Genomic DNA, 17,814 nt, shown 5'->3' on the forward strand with positions numbered 1-17,814 from the left:
CTTTACCTCCACAAATCTCAAAGGCTGAGTGCCAGGGCTGCGGGAGGTGGCCCCCCCGCTGGCCCCTTGCTGCCCGAGTTCCTCCCTCCCTGATCTTTTGCTCTCCACAACGTGGGGGGGGGGGGGAGCTGGGTGTAGGTCAAAGCCGCATCTTCCCAGGACGCTTTGGCCGAGGACTCCTGGGTGAGGTCCGGAGGGTCATGGACCTTCCCGGCTCCCCTTGCTGCGAGCTTTCTATATAAGCCCAGCACCAAGAATCAAGGCCACCAAGTCTTCATTTTCCTGAGGCCCGGCCCCTCCCTTCCCATCCTTGCCCTGCATAAACTCAGCAGCTCCAAATGTGCATCTCCTCACTCTTTCTCTCAGCGTTAGGGAGCGCGATGCCTTGAAAATCGTCTCTGTGTTCCGACATTCGGTACAGTTATCTCCTTACCCCTGCTCTCGATTCCCTACGTCGCACACCCCGAGACTTCTGTTCGCCGGAGGGCAGCCTAAGCCCACCCTGAACGCCGGTCCCTGTGGCCAGAGCCCACTGATGCTCTTCGGTTGGAAGCCTCCCGAAAGGTGCCTGCCCCCGCAGGAGCCCTTGGCCGTAGGAGGTGTTCCTTCTTCCCCACCTCCCCTCGCCTGCAGACAGCTCTTGCCACCCTTTCATCCACCCTTGGATAAGCCCCGCGCCCCTCCCTGCTGGCGCCCTGCAGAGCACCCCCTCCCTTGACTGAGCCCCGGCGGGTGGGAAGCGGAGCTGGCAGGGGCGCGCGGGAGGTGCACGGAGCTCCCCGGCTGCTGGCGCTGGCTGCGCCTGGGGAATCGGGCTGTGGGCGAGCGGCCTGCGCTGGCCTTTATCACTTGCCCGGCTTGTCGTTTGAAACTTTATCAGCGAGTCTCACCACTCTCTGCAGACCGAGCAGGGGGCGGGAGCGCTGCGAGGCGCCAGTGGTGGTGAGGAGGCGCTCCGGGTGCTGAGCGCTTCTGCTCTGGGCACGCATGGAGCCCGCACACGGAGTCTGACCTGATGTGGACTCAAGGGGGTTAATATGAACGCCCCTCTCGGTGGAATCTGGCTCTGGCTCCCTCTGCTCTTGACCTGGCTCAGCCCTGAGGTCAGCTCTTCATGGTGGTAAGTCCACGCGTGAGGGCACGGTGGGGGCGGTGGGGGGGTGGTTTTCGATGGATCGCGGTGCTCCCCCATGGCCCCCGGCAGTCACGGATTCCAGCCCAGACCCTGGTTGCTGCCCTGTCCTATCGCCGCATCCTGAGCTCCTTCTCTTTTCCTCTGAAGACCATTCCAACTTTGACAATTCCAAAAAACCCACATTTCCCCTCAAATGAGAGCTCCGATGTTTGGTTTGTTTGGATCCAGCTGAGCGGCAGCAAAATCAGCCAATTTCTTATCCCGTGGAGAGACGCGCTAGCTGGGTCTCTAGCTCAGATTGTGTGTGTGTGTGTGTGTGTGTGTGTGTGTGTGTGACAATTGTCCCCCGCCCCTCACCTCCTCCTCCGTGCCCCCCCCAGACCCGTCAAGATAAACCTAGGGGCTCATTCAGGCAGGCAGTCAGGAGCTGTAGAACCCAAAGCGTGTGATTTTTTATTTCCCGTCCTTCCACATTCCTAATGCTTGGCCCCAGTGAGGCGGAAGAACGTTGTGCTGCCTGCCTCCAGGTAGAGACCTACTGCCTCAGTGAGAAGCTTGGGGAGGGGCGGGGGCGGGGCTGGGTAGCACGTTTAAAGACCACAGGCCCCTCAAAGAGTAACTTTGCTGCTATCCTGTGAACGTCAATTGGCGACTTATTTATTTTGCACAGTAAATGTAACAGGTCTTTGCATCATTACAAAAAGGAGATTCTATACCCATCCAGAAACTCTTTTCTATTGCCCGACTTAAAGATCTTGAAAAGAGAAGGGAGTAAGAGCCCTTTAACGGCCTTGCACCTAAAACTGCCCCAAAAAACATTAATACTGAGTCAGAAAGACCTGTTACCCTGGCGTGTTTTTCAAGAATCTGGCAAAAGTAAGGAGTCTCTGCCAAATGAAAAGCTAGAGCAGGGAGCTTCAGAAGAACGGTGGAACTCTTCAAAGGAGCAGAGCAGAGCATTGATGGGAGGAGGGATTCAATTCCTTCTTAAGCTGCTTCAAACAGGAAGGCGTTTAGCCTTGACATTGCTGACATAGGATCAACGATTGATTTATCAGAATGATTGTTTTTCAATAAAATGACTATTTCTGTTTCTGTGATAAACATTATTTATTTCCCAGGCTTTTTGTCACATTGTCTCTCTCTCTCAGCTGTCACTTAAATATATTTTTTGGAAATCACAGCTGAAACAATTTTATGATCATATAAAATAATGAAAATACAAGAAAAGACATTCTCCTTGTTTGATCGCTTCAAAAGACACCTATGGCAGCTTGGGTTATATAAAAGTACCTTTCTAAACATTTCACAACTAATAGAGAACATCTGGGCAGAGATGATGATGTATTTTTTTTTTGGTTAAAGTTTCTTTTCAAAAGTATTTTATGGAGCTATAACACTGTTTGATTCTTCCAAACATTTAGTGTCCTTAATAACAATAGAAATATTTTTTCCAAAGGTCCTTATAAAAGCCAAGAAGAGCTGGAAAATGGAAAATTTAAAGGATTCTTTAGTGAGGGAAGAGTGGCATGTCTATGAGGAAAGTGTAACATCAGATACCAGCAGGTGTTGATTAGACAGCTACAGACAGTTTCTTAACACATTTAAACATTAGGGTCAAATAAATGGGAGTGAGGAGCTTTAAAGGTCAGCTTTCCCCAAAGCCATGTCCAGACATATTTCATCATTGAGATCAGAGCCTTCTTGGGAATAGCCTTTGAAGGTTCTTCCCAAAGATGTTGCCCCTCCCCACTCATTCGGTTCCCTGACTCCTCAGAGCATCAGTTGCTGATTCTCAATTCATGTCCAAGACAGCCATCACTCCATTTCGAGGTGGCTTCTATCATATTACTCCCATGCCTGCAGTGTCGCTTCTCCATGGAACTAAAATGAAATAACCCTTGCTTTCTAATATCCTCAAAAGGATAAGGAATTCATATTTGAAAAGTGCTTCGAACCCCTCAGTCTCCTGGGAAATATGGCTCCGGACCTCAAGGACAGTGTTCTCACCCCTGTGTTGGTCCTTCCCAGGTACATGAGAGCTACAGGTGGCTCCTCCAGGGTGATGTGTGACAATGTGCCAGGCCTGGTGAGCCGCCAGCGGCAGCTGTGCCACCGAAACCCAGATGTGATGCGTGCTATTGGCTTGGGCGTGGCTGAGTGGACGGCTGAGTGCCAGCACCAGTTCCGCCAGCACCGCTGGAACTGCAACACGCTAGACAGGGACCACAGCCTCTTTGGCAGGGTCCTGCTCCGAAGTAAGTCTTCTGCCTTTGGGCATCTCTTTGGGCTCTCCCCACACACACTCTTCCCTTTTATGTTTTTCTTCAAAGTCTGTGCTCAGTTTTTTTGCATTTTATACAGTCAGAAGCTTGTTCTGTTGGGAGTATTGTCTCTGTTTTATGGATGAGGACTTAAGGAATCAAAGAACTTGTCTAAAGTTTTGTAGGAGGCTAGTCATAGATTGGAATGCAGACTCCTGGGCTGGTGTCTTTTTACTCTTTGCTCTGTCCATTCAGTCATGTCACAGCCTTACCTGTCCCTCCAGGTTCAGGTTTTGTCTCTTGGAGAAGGGAGGCAGTAGCCACAGGGCTCTTTTGATTTTTAACTCTTCTTTCTGGGACTTGAATCTTCCAGAAGGATTTGAGCAAAAGATAAGGATGGAATGCCCAAATATTTTATTAGTCATAGTCATTATTTCAATGACACATGTTACTGGGAACCAGAGACAAATCTCTGCACACCACCTTTGATTTCCCATCCAGCTATTCAGCTTTGGGTCCCACTGTGTCTGAGTTAAACATTTTCTTTTAGTCGACTGTAAATTCTATATGGCAGGACTAGCCTGCTATCCCTGCACTTCACTTGGTGCCTTTTGTGTTGCAGACACCATTCATTCATTGAATGGTTGAGTGAATGAATAGATTAACTTGTAGTGAATGCCTGTTATTTCCCAGGTACATTTTAGGCAGAAGGGTATTTATGGAGGATAGGGGTATGAATTATTAATACTTAGAAGGAGTATTAAGCATTATCTAATTACATAATAAACTTCTTAAAAGTCCTGAATGTGGAAAGTAGCCCACTAGCTGGTATGCAGTCAGAGAAAATTAACTGCAATAAACATTTTATTTTCCAAAAATATTTGTTCCTTAACCTAGTGTTATTACCATTTTCCAAGAACTAGCACATCCCATTTGGTACTGAGAAATCTAATCAAAAACACGAAAGATTTTGTGTGAACCCCAGAAACAGAAAACTTTACATTTGTTTTTGTGCACTCCATCCCCCCATTCCTAAGAAAATCATCCAGGCTGCGCACTTGGTAATGCTTAACAGAGGGTGTTTCTACCATGTAATCATCACAGCCCCAGGGTTTTATGAGGCCAAATGCATAACTGAATGTCTCTGAAATCCCCCAAGGGCGTAGTGCACTCACCCTCAGTGTATCCCTGAAGTAAATTTACTGCCACATTCTGAAATTTTATTCTCTAGTTTAAGAACTATATTCTTCTGCATTTCATTTGGAGTTTTGATATGACCGCAAATTTTTGAAAGGTTAATAGTGAATTTCAACAACATGGAATTTTCAGACTTCACCTAGATTAGCTCACCAGTGAATCAATTAAAGTACTGGAACTTGACAAAGAGAATTTGTAAATATTTAGCACAAGACATTTTCGGATGTATTATGTACAGGCTCTTGATGTTTAAGATGTATCATGGTTTTTCCTTCCCAAAGTCTTCACAGTTTCCCAATGTGTACAAATTAAAGGTCCTTCTTATTTATAAAATGATCACCTTTAAATTCTGTCTATGAAAATCTATTAAGATATATTCATATGGGAAAAACCTTTTAGATCACAAATCAAAGGATGTAATTTTGATCACTGATCCTCAAGGTCTGCCAAATCTCAGGATTCATTCATAAAATACTTTACTTTAATCTTGACAATGTTTGTTTCTTCAGAGCTATGCAGTGCTGAGAATGAAGAGGCTGGAACTAGTCTGACCTAGTCTAAGGCCTCAAGTAAATAAGAGATTCTAACTGGTACTTCTTCAGAGTTCTTTCAGATGAAACTTGAATGCTTTGCCAAAGTACTCGAAACTTAAAACACTCATGCTACACAATTTCTTTCCATTCTTCACAGAAGGCCAGATTCTCCTGGACATTAATGTAAACTTGTATGACTATCAGTGATGATTTTGCACTGGTTCTGGGAGGGCTGAATTTGGCCTAAGGTAGCTTATCCTGGAAATAATAATGAAATTCCAGTGAATCTATCCAAAGATTTTTATAATTAATTGCCTGGCAGGAAATTCACATCTTAGAACTTGCCTATAGAAACCTAAATGTCCTTATAGATGACTAGGAAGGCAAAGGGCAATGCTGTTTACAGGCAGAACATAAGTTACTAACACATCCCAAGGTCACAGAAAAATGGAGAACATTTGCCTCTTTCGCTTCAGACAGCTTCAAGTAAGAAAACCATTTTTAGGAACATTTGCATTTTACTCATTCAACAGACTGTCACCAATAACAGGCAGAGAAACTTAAGCCCATAAATATTTCTTCAAAAATATACCTCTAGAATTCTAGAAAAAGCCTTTTTAAAAGGTGATCAGGTCTCATTCCTACACATAAAAATAAAATTAAAAAGCAAGAATTTTAAAAGAGAGCTGAACCCATAACCTTCTGGAAAGCCTAGTTTCTAATGCTTTGCCCTTCCATGTAGCAGTCCCCCACCCCCAACAAAACCATGCCTGTGCACTTAGTAGACATTGCCTGGCTTATCTCAATCCAGGAATTAGAGAGACTTTAATAGTGACACATGAAGAGGTCTAAATATCACATTCAGATTTGGATTTTGTTTCATATTGTGAGGGCTCTTAAAAGAATCCATTTTTCTAAGAATAGTCTGAAAATAAAAATTTATTTTGTTAGAAAGCCAACTCTTGAAATGTGCTACTATTTCACAAATATTTTAGTGATTCATGTAAGATACTTGACTGAAAACATCTTAGGGCCACATCTAACATGATACCAAAACATCTGGAGGTACAATGAAAAGTCAGTCCACGTACTAAAATTTTTTAAAGATTTTATTTATTTATCTTTAGAGGGGAAGGGAAGGAGAGAAAGAGAGAAATATCAATGTATGGTTGCCTCTCATGGGTCCCCTGCTGGGAACCGGCCTGCAACTCAGGCTTGTGCCCTGACTGGGAATCGAACCGGGATTGTGTGGTTCAATTGCCCAAGCTCAATCCACTGAGCTACACCAGCCAGGGCAAAATTTTAAAAATAAATAAGTAAACATCTAGCTATTTACTAATGTGCTTGAATAATAAGTGAAAAATATTTTGAAAGGTGATATTTGTGCTTTGAAAATTATTTCTGAAATGTAGCAGATGTTAAGTGATTTTTTTTCTTTCAGCCTAGTGCTAAGTACATTAAGCATGTGGGAATTTTCCCACTATGTGATATCTCTAAATGTGGACACTAAACTCCAATCCAAAACCAGGCTTTTGCAACTCAGTGGGGTGACCGCTGACAAGATATTTTCCTAAACTGTAAAATGGGTATAATAAAAATCTCATTTATCTGAGAGCCACCACCTAAGATTAAGCCACATTAGCACCTGTTAGTTACCATCTTTTACAAATACCTCAATTTCATTTGGAAAATATGTGATCCTTATAATATAACCTGGAACTCTAAAACAGCTCTTACAACCATTGCATTTCTCTCTGGAGAGCGTACCTGCTACCTATGGCAAATATTCATGTCATTGATTTTACCTAACTACAGAGTGGGACTGATTTCTTTTTATGATGGTTAAAGGTTTGCAGAGAGATATTTTTGGAAGGCTGAGGTAAGTGCCATTTAATATGGTGTGGATACGTTTCCCTGATTTTTAATAATGAGACTAGCAGAGCAAATATTGCAAGGGGCATATAATAAATTTTAGCACTGAATGACAAATGGAACCAAGCAGGGCTTCGACAGGAAAAGGTGGTTTGTTCTCCCAGCTGTGTGATTCAAAAAGTCACACTTGTCTTGACATGTTGAATCACCAAATGGCTTTCTGTTTTCTGCCTTGCTTTGGCAAGAGGTTGTTCAGCTTCTATTTTGGTTGTTAATATATTTGCTGCAGCAACCATTAATAAAAAGGCATGCTAATAACAATGAAATATAGCTCCACTTGAAAAATGAGGTGCACTCAGACCCTAAAGAGCCTTATATCTGTCACTATACCACGACACTGTGTTATGAGTTACTACAGATTATTAAAATAATGTAATGTAGTTATTGCACTGAAATATGTACCTTTCAGCCTATAAATGAAAGTAGCCTATGCTAATAAAGAACAATTCTAAGAAAGCACCCCAAAGGGTTCTTGCCCAAGTCTAATTATAGTGGTAAATTTGTTTCCTTCCAGAAAAACCAAAGAAAAGCGTTTCACTGTCTTTTATCCAATACCAGTGATTAGTGCAGGTGTTCCAGAAGAAAGTACATTCACCTTAACAGTTAGATATACTATGTAACTCTGGGATATTGCATATCACCTGTAACAATCTCTCAATTACTTGTGAAAGTTAATGCTAAGCCAGAGCTCTCCAGTGGCAGGGCTAGTTACTGCCTTGAATTCTCTTCCCATCTCAGCCCCCAGATTTTTTTAATTCAGTATTTCAATCTTGATCATTTAAATGCATATATATGTCCTCAGTAATGCCTGGAGGCTTGAGAGGTTTTATTCATGTAGTAGCACGAATACCAAAATACATTATGGAATGATAGTATTGTAAAATTCAAACTGTATGTTAAAGATGGAAAATAATGATGTTACACTCCCCTGTTCTAGAGCATATAGGATTCTAGGTTAAGCAAGCAGGTGTATGAGAGACTAATGTGAAGTCAGAAGCTGGGCAAGGCAGGCTTCTGCTGCATTTTCTTTTATAATCTCTATTGCAAGTAAGGACAGTCCTCATACAGATATCCTAATTGACAACGGTTTATGTCAGATGATAATGATTATATTAAAGAGCAAGCCTTGGACCTAGAAAAGAATCCTTTGAAAAAATCAGTACTTTTTTCTCTAGCGTTGAAGTATGCCATCATGTGAAAGTTATCCAGAACTAGTAACTCCAGAACCACTTTTAAGAAAAGCGTTTTTGTTTCAGGTAGTCGGGAATCTGCCTTTGTTTATGCCATCTCCTCAGCTGGAGTTGTATTTGCCGTCACCAGGGCCTGTAGCCAAGGAGAATTAAAATCCTGTTCCTGTGACCCGAAGAAGAAGGGAAGCTCCAGGGACAACAAGGGCACCTTCGACTGGGGTGGCTGTAGTGATAACATTGACTATGGGATCAAATTTACCCGAGCATTTGTGGATGCCAAGGAAAAACAAGGCAAGGACGCCAGAGCCCTGATGAATCTGCACAACAACAGAGCTGGCAGGAAGGTATGGACTGCACTGCTTCTCATTCTGTGGCCTGTACGGCCTTGTACTCACATGGCACTTATCTTATCTTAAACTTTCATAGAGTTGATAAAATGCCATATAGTCACAAATTCCCACTGTCCCCCAACCCCAAACACCTTGTCCTAAAGAGTACCACCAACTGGGTTGAAATATCTCATCCATACTCCACCCTCCTTCCCACAGCTGAGCTGAAGGAGTACACCCACTGATTTTGGCATTGTGTAGAGTCAAGTATTTTATGGTCCCTTTGGATATTGTATCGTCTAGACAGAAGATATAATCTGTGGGTGAGGCTAGCTAGTGCTTCATCCATGCACCAATGGGACATTGAATGCTTGTATCTGAAGGATATGAAGACCCAGAACATCTTCTCAACCACATCATGAAAGCGACTCTTTAAGCATTGGTTTACTGGCTTTTCTAGAGTCCGGGATGCTTTTTTTTAGAACCAGACTTATGTTGGGATTCCTGGTACTGGACGAGTAGGTAGACGAGGCAGAACATGGCCCTAAAGTGGTACTTTAGCTCCTTATCCCCTAGTCCTTACTAACCTACCGGACTGTGGATTCACTGGTCAGTATTCATTCTCTACCACCCATTTAATAAATGAGGAAATAGGTCTGCAGGTGCTCAAGGTTACATGTAGGTCAGTAAAAAATTCAGGACTAGATCTCAGCTTTCAACTCCTAGCCCAAGGGATCCATGGCCTAGGATGAAACTATTAAAACGGCAGCACTCAGATCTGTTGATAAGCCATGTCATTCTGCATGGTGGCATGACCAGAATAACTAGAAAATCTGCTCCACATTATGCCTTTGGTAAAAAGCATAAACTGGCTGGGCTAATCAAATATTAGTCAGAACCATCCTAGAATAATGTAACTGCCAATGAGAAAAAATAATCATAATTTGCCTTTTGTCAACACAAAATTAAACTGTGCTTGATATTAATATATAAAGAAAGTTCAGCATAAAACTGATAGGTCTGGGAGGGTCTTTAATATGAAAGAAATAGAAAAATACAGATGTTTGGGTGGGAATTTTTTTATTAAGCTCACAGACACACCACATCTCATTTAACAGGAATAGGAAGGAAAGAAGTCTTATTTAGAACATGGGATGAGATGCATGTGACCTGAACTGTTTACAAATAGTAGCTTTCTTTAACTTCAACAGTCAACGGACCTTATTTTCATGAATTTAAGAATTTGTAGTGACCACTGCCAAAAACATAGACTATGGTTGTGCATTCCTACAACTATTGGTAATTACTGCTTGTGCAATAGTTTGGATAAAGGAAAATTTACATTAACCTTTGTTTTGACATTTACACCGCATGAAGTTATAAAGTGTGGTGTCTTAGATAGAAGTGTGCTGCTTAATTACTCAAGCAGGAAATATAATTAGATCCCTAAGATTATTTGTAAAGATAAAAGCATATGGTCATACACTGCATCCAAAAGAATGTTGACTCATCAAAATAAACGTTAATTTTTTAAAATAGGTCATTAGATATTGAATGTTTCAACTCTTCAAGACAACAGACCTTAGCTATTATCTTGTAGGCTCTGAGTAAACATGACTTTTAATGTAACTCACGTGATTCCTCACTGTGTAGTGGTGAACAGCTGTCAAGCCTCAGATACTCTCCTGCCTACTCGGCAAAACTGAGGAGGTTACTTTGGATTGGAATAAAAGTGCACACACTGACTTTTTAAAATGTGGCTTTAATTAATGGTGGGTGGGCAGACTTTTTGAAGGAGATGCATGATGTCAGTGAATATGAACTTTAATGAGAGTAAATGTATTGAGATAAACATGCATCTCTAATTCTCTTCCCGTGGTCATTAGATCCCTAGTCTTTACTCCCTCTTCGTGCAAGCAGAAGGTCTCTGGAATCAAAATGAGAACAGTCTGGGCTTGTGTTTGAAGGCAGGCCTTCTGAGTTAAGCCTTCAACTGGCTTGGCTCTAGAAAACCTTATCCACTCAGGGCTGACCACAACATCAGTTTATTTTTATTTCTTCTTTGTGTTTTCAGTATTTCCCATGTTGTCCACTATGGATATCTTCTTTCTAAAATGGTGGTGGTGGCATGGGGGGAACCAATACATTTTATTTAAAAGAGAAAACATCTATTCTGAGGTTATTCTGTGTAACCAATGCTGTAATTCGGAATTCAACACTGCCACTCACAAAAGACCTTAATTTTTCCCTAATATTTGAGCATTTTGATTCATTTATTGTAACAGCTGGTTACAGCACCCTCATGTGTCTCAGTATGGTAATATCATTTTAGATCTTTGATGCTGTTTTATCATGTTATTTTAATCACAGCTTCAGCAGAATTTGTAATGACATTTCTTTCCTTCATGTTTACTTGAAACTCATGTTTGATTGGGTCTTGTTTTCTACTTCCAAAGAGTTCTAAAAAGATAAATTTACCTTGTTCAACACAAACATTCCATCAAGAAAGACATTCCACAGCTTCTCTTAGCAGTTCTTTTTAGGTCTAAAAAAGTCATGCACTGAAAACTTCTAAATGATATTTTAGGGTAGGTTTAGGTAAATTACAAGCAAAAGATACTTGGTCGATGGCCACCATTTGTTCCCTTTCAGGATTTGAAAATGGCTTTTAAATTAGGCCACTCTTTCCTCTAGATGAATAATCACAACTTCTTTTACCTTTCCTAAGAGAATCTCTACCAAAATTATCCATGTATCCAACCAAACACAACCCCTTAATCACTGGACATTTTCATAATAATAATAAGAGAAATTCCATAGAAATACTTTCCCTAAAAGGTATCTATACTATGGTAAAAACAGAACATGGAATTTGAAATGAGAACCACCTTAGTCTTAATTGTGCAATATCAGTGGCTCTGCTCACTGAATTTCAGGTTCTGTCATGTGTAAAAACGTATTTTGTGGTGCTGTGGGAATACAAGCATAAAGCAAATAGCAGAGAACCTGGCAGGTGGTGGGTGCTCAATAAAAGTTTGTTCCTTTTCCTTTAGTGAAGTGAAGGTTATCTATAACCTAGGCAATAGAGGTAGGCACAAATTCAATTTTAACTATTACTTAGTTCAGGTTGAACTATTCAATCTGATCACTCCATGTGTCCATAGATTCATATGTGGTACAGTTTAACATACTAATAAAAACCAGTCATATAATAGTTGCTAATGTGCAAAATACTGTTAAATGTTTTATGATTTAATCTTTTGAAAACCCATATAGGAACAAAACAAAAGTATTAGTAGTACTATTTTTCAAATGAGAAACTGGGTCTCAGAAGGATGAAGTGACTAACTCAGGGTTACACAATTATAAAGTACTGGGCTTGGAGGTTCAAACACAGTTGTGTTCACCCTTATGTCCTTACCTACCTTTCCATGTTGTCTCTGTTGAGAATTTCTGACACACACACACACACACACACACACACACACACACAGTACTTTCATATTTAAAAAAAGAAGCAGCAACAGCCACCACCCTTGAAAAGTAGTTTACCAATTTTTTTCCCTTTGTGTGTGTCTTTATTTTATAATTTTTCTACAATAAATATGTATTTTTAATTTTATTTTATGTGTTCATTGATTTTAGAAAGAGGAATGGTGGAAGAAAGGGAGGGAGAAGAGACAGGGGAGGGGGGGGAAGTGAGAGAGGTCAATCAGTTGTCTTACATATGCTCCTCAATCAGAGATTGAACCTGCAACCTAGGTATGCACCCTGACCAGGAATCGAACCTGCGACCTTTTAGTGTATGAAATGATGTTCAAACCAACTGAGCCAGCTGGCCAGAGATGTGTTATTTTTTTTAAGCAACAGGGAAAACATTTTAAATGTCAGATACATAACTGCTAATAATTGTGAAGGGCTCCACTCAATTTAATCTTTTTCAGTGGATTCACAAAATTTCAACTAATGACCCTACAAGTTTGAGAACTCTATTCCTGTATGTTACTGGGCTAAATTGTCTCAATGGTTAGTTTATTAGGGAATTAACTCTGGGAAAAGCACTATTTGTGGTACTAAGTTATTTGTGGAAAAGTGTAAGACTAAGACAAAGAATCTGCTGACTGTAAGAAACTAAATTTTAGTCAGGGGACAAGTGCAATACAACTCTAAGGCAAGCTCTAAGCTAGGTGGTGGAACAGGAAAATTGGCCAAAGGGCCAGTTAGCTCAGGAGAGAAAGGTTTTATCTGAAACAATTGGGTGGTTGAGCTGGAAATAAAGATTTTCCTTGGTTGAGACAGAGAAAATGTTTTTTGGGATGGAGGGACTACAGGAGCAAAAAACATACTGGGATGGAAAGAACACCAGAATTGAGGAATGACAAGTGTTCTAGGGTAGAGCTCATAACTGGGAATTAATAGAAACTGAGGCTGCAAATTCAGGTCTCAGCCACATCTGGAGAGCCTTGAATGCTGTGCTAAAGATACTTGGATGTCACTGTGAAGCAATAGGCAGGTACTGAACAATTGTGGGAGGGGAGGAATTGAATACCTAAGTTCCATTCTTATGCATTGCTAATTTCTCTAGAGTCCACTTTAAGTGATAGATTTCAGAGTTCAAATTTCTGTGATATATTTGAATTAATGACTTAAAAATACACTTACTAGAAAAATTGAGATATTTCTACCTTCTTGCATTTTATTTTCAGCATTAAATAAACATAGAAAGATCAATATAGATAGTAAGCTTCCCAATGTTTGTTAATTAAAAGTTGGCATATGTCAACTGTGTTGATATTTATATTTTTAATATAATGTTTACATTACTATTGGCTACTTTGAACATTAGGGGTTCTTACCTATTAATGTCATCCTGACTGAAGCAATATGAAGGCTGGGGTTCTGGAATCAGAACCCTGGTTCTAATACTTCAACATGATCTTGGACAAGTTACCTAACAAGAATTGCTATCTAAAATAAAATATATACATATATGCACCAGGTTTTAAGCAAGCCTAATAGGTAGATAGTATTATTATCCACATTTTGCATACAAAAAGATGAAGGTATATAGGGTGAACAGAATTAGCAAACAAATTAAAATTATTTGCTAGCTGAAATTTAAGCTTTACTTGACATTCTGTATTTTATATGGAAGAAATTCAGAGGGTGAAGGGATCCAGAGTTTCTAGTTTCATGCCCCACCCAAGCCAGCATCAGTGAAGATCAGTGTTGTGGTGGGCTGATTGGGGTACCCAGACTAAGCAGAAACTTCTAAGCTCTGTCTACAGAAAATGCCTCCAAAGTCAATAGGAATTGATACTGTACAAGATGTAAACACAGCCTTGTAGACAAGTAAACCCAGGGCCTAATGAAGACTTTCAAGAATAGATCCTGTTTCAGATACATAATAAATAATGGGTTTGAACCAAGAGAACTGGGTAGGATTCAAAAGCAATCACCTTCAAAAGAGAATTAGGAATAGAGAAGAAAATGATAATACTGAACTAAACTACAGAGCCAGATAGCTTTAACCTCCTATTCATCCTAACCCTCTTTCAAATAATGTTCAGGATCTTTATGAGGCACAACCTTCACTTAGTAGATGTGTGTTTTTTACTGTTCTCCTTAGTTCATAAAATTAAATGCATTTAAAAAAATAGAGGTCACCTCTATCTGCCTCTCCTCCATCTTGTTGGGACCAAAAGTAGAATTTGCTTGATATTGTAGATCTTTACTTAACATATGAATTAAAAACTAACCAGAATTAAAGTCCCAAGGCAGAGAATAACTCTTAGCAAAATTGTTACAGTTCCATGTAAAGTTCTATCGCTTACAGAAACCCATTTTGTAGACTGCCTCATTAGTCAATAAGAATTATTATAGATATGGTTAGTCAATGGTAATGTTCTTGAATTCCACAAATATAAATTCCACACCTTCAATTTCCTAGCTAAGCCCACCCACCATCACTGTTTTTAAAGAATGACAGTGCTCAAGAAATCAGTGTCTTATCTAAGTTAATAAATGATTATATAAGCAAATCAACTGCACAGTGCAGTAATAAACATTCCTTGTTTTCTTAATTTCGGAGCATAGGTGTTTGAAAGATATAAGTTCATCTGATTTTCAGTTACTCACAGAGACATGGATCTGTCAAAAGAATTTAACTGTTAATAAAGGTACTTGGCTTTAAGCCAGCATCTGAAAATTAAATAATGTTGTTAATGTGTGTTTCCCTCAGGAAAACTGATATAGGCCCAGAAATATGTTAGTGGCTTTATGGCATTCACCCATCTAAAAGTGAAGTACTAACACTCCTTTGAATGCTCAAGTTAACTAAATAAGTTAGTTAAAACATGGCTTCTAAGGACCTAAAATAAATTTCAGGCAGGATTTCTAAGGCAAGGTCAGTTGTTACGTTGGCATACTTTTCAAACAGATGGACTGCACTTTTTCTGACTGGAAGTGAATCCCTGTGGCACAATGCAGGGTTTGTAAACTTAGCAAAAGGCAGGAACTTAGAAGAAAATTATCTTGTGTAAGAAGTTTTACAAAGGCACAGTGGCATTGTTTGGGCTCAGTCTTCAGAGAAGTTGACTTAAGAAACCAAAATTTAATTCTCCTTGGGAGAAATTTGTCTTTATAACTGGCAAAACAATTGTTTGTAGACTAATTAAATATGCAAACACTAAATATAAAAGCTTTTGTAGAATCTACTGAACCCAGAGAACATGACCCCTGGGGGCTGGCAAACCCCAGTATTAGAAACACTGGTAGAGTGATTTAAGGTGTTGACTTGGTGTCAGATGGGCATGGATTACATCCTTCATGGGTCCTCAGCTTCCAGTTGTGTGAATAACTTCATCCGTACAATGGGATGAAAATAGTGAAAATAAAGTACTTTGTATATTTGATATTGGTAAAAACTTAATGATATTATGCTTTATTATGCTCTGACAGTAAGCCGAGGCAGACAGATATAAAATAGGGTTGTTCTAGCCTGAACAATGCATGTATGTACTTCTTCCATAGCTTCTGTTTTTATATTCAGACTTCTCTGTGGTATAGAACACTAATATTTACAAGTTTCTTAAATTCTAAGAGTAGAGAATAGCCTCTGCAGACCTGAAGGCTTAAAATGCTCAAAACCAAAGATTTAAGGCTCATAAAAAAATTTGCTGAGATATCAGCACTGAAACAATTGTGAGCTTGTTGAAGGTTTTTTATTGAGAAAATTATGTTAAGCTAACAATGGTTTCCATGAGGCTAAACACCAAGGGTCTTTTTAAAAGTAGTCATGTCAAATGAGCAAGTATTTACTGACAGGATGCCACAGAGTTAACATTAGATGGGATGAAGCAAATGGTGAGGGGAGAGGGGTTGCTGAAGAATTGTGCTGGCCAAGAGGGTGATATAAAAAGCCATGAGGGCTGTGAGAATGTGAAGAGAAGAGCAAAAGACAAGGCTGAATATGGAATCTTGACAGCAGCTTGCTTTAAGAATCATAGAAAAAGGAAGTAGAACAAGAGAACCTTTAGCAAAGATTCAAGTCAAAATAGAAAATGGAACCTAACTGTGTCATGGGCTGTGGCCCAAGTTTCTGGAAAATGCTCTCAGCATCACTCACTGGAGAGAGACAGCAAGTTATTGTAATGGATTCTTTCTCATGTTCTTTATCTCATGAACTGTGCAAACTTACTTTCCCTCTCACTGCCTGTTTTCAGGCAGTTGTTGAGATCAGACTGTTCTCACTGCCAGTTTTCAGGGAAAATTATTTTCAACCTAGAATTCTATACCTAGCCAAACTATTAATCAAGTGTTATGGCTGAATAGACATAGCCCCAAGACAACCTGAACATACAAGAATTCAGAAAATATATCCCCTGTGCACCTTGAAGGAGTTAATGAAGACGGGGCTGCAGCAAAGTAATAAAGGAGGAAAAAAAGAGAAAACATGACATCTGGCAGAGCATGTCCAACTTAGGACAGCATGATGATAGGCCTCAGCTGTGTAGCCAGTCCATGCTGGAATAAGAAGATGTAGGACCATGGACTGCTCCCCCACGTCCAAGAGATAAGAAGTGATGGAGTGGGTGGAATGATCGAGAGAGTGGAAAACATTGTTATAATAAATGCAATTTGTTGCAGGTAAAATGAGAAAACACCAAACTCCACTCAGACACATTCTTCTTTGTCACAGAGATTGTGATATTGGACCATACATTGTAAAATTCAGTCCTGGCATTGTCCATGGTTATGTAGTTAGCAGTATTACATAAATACTTTTTTGTTTCCAGTTTATAGCATCGAAGTCTAGATATATTGTGGGTGACTTAACTATAGTTCAGAGAGTGTTAATGCTATCGTCTTTGTCTCTACAAAAGGACAGGCACTTATGACTGAGAGTGGGGTAGAAAGGGAGGAAGGACTGCAATATCTTCATAAGAGACAGCACCTGTGACTTCTGGAACAAGAAAGGAAGTGTAAATTTGTCCTTGAAGTTGCAGAGATCACCAGAATTGTGATGCAGCATGTTGACAGTTGGAGTGAGGGAAGTGAGGCTGAGTGAAGTTCTCACTCTGTATAATAAGAAGTCTATGAAGAAATATGGAACACGGGTTGGTAGATAAATGAACAGGGACATGCAGAGCTGCCACATTCAGTTGTGCCATGTTTCCACCACGCCCCTCCAGAGGGCTCCGTTCACCTCTTGTTATTGTAGATGTGTTTAATTATGATAGTGATTTTCTACCAGATGTTCATCAAGTGTCTTGAGCATGGAGTGCCTTTTTCTATTTTTCATAAAGTTGTCGTCAGCTAACCAGAACTGGCTGCAGAAGCATTTCAGCAACCACCAAAAGACTAAAAGTAGAATTCATTAAAAATGGCCCCCTCTGGGCTGTGCTGTGCAGACAGGGAGGGGAGTGAAGAGAGGAGAGATGAGGAGAAGGGTACATCAAAGGGCTATTGCTTTTTGCCCTGATTCTCTCTGGACTGCATGAATTTTAAAATCATGTGAGATATTTTCTTAATGAAAAATGTGAAAGTAATAATTAAAAAGAAACATGCCTAGCCATTGTGGTTCAGTTTGTTGGAGCATCATCCTGTAGCTGAAAAGTTGGCAGGTTGGATTCACCATCAGGGCACATACCTAAGCTGCAGTCGACCCACAGCACCATGTGCAATCCTTTTCTCTCCCCCTCCACTCTCTCTAAAAGCAATGAAGAAAACAAT

The 17,814-nt window shown here is 40.2% G+C and overlaps 1 protein-coding gene across 2 annotated transcripts in view; it reads left to right on the forward strand.

Moving 5' to 3' along the window:
• The first annotated feature begins 284 nt into the window (after nucleotides 1-284).
• WNT2 (Wnt family member 2) overlaps nucleotides 285-17,814 on the forward strand; it is a 47,757-nt gene continuing 30,227 nt past the window's right edge. For both annotated transcript variants that reach the window (XM_037158963.2, XM_037158964.2), the window contains exons 1-3: nucleotides 285-1,120; nucleotides 3,167-3,393; nucleotides 8,318-8,595. In XM_037158963.2, the coding sequence (XP_037014858.1) occupies nucleotides 1,038-1,120; nucleotides 3,167-3,393; nucleotides 8,318-8,595 (588 nt within the window). In that variant the 5' untranslated portion in view covers nucleotides 285-1,037. The remainder of the gene's footprint in view (nucleotides 1,121-3,166; nucleotides 3,394-8,317; nucleotides 8,596-17,814) is intronic.

This window comes from Artibeus jamaicensis, unplaced genomic scaffold (assembly GCF_021234435.1).
Source record: "Artibeus jamaicensis isolate MK-2021 breed Jamaican fruit bat unplaced genomic scaffold, CSHL_Jam_final contig_311, whole genome shotgun sequence".
In the NCBI taxonomy this organism is placed as follows: Eukaryota; Metazoa; Chordata; class Mammalia; order Chiroptera; family Phyllostomidae; genus Artibeus; species Artibeus jamaicensis.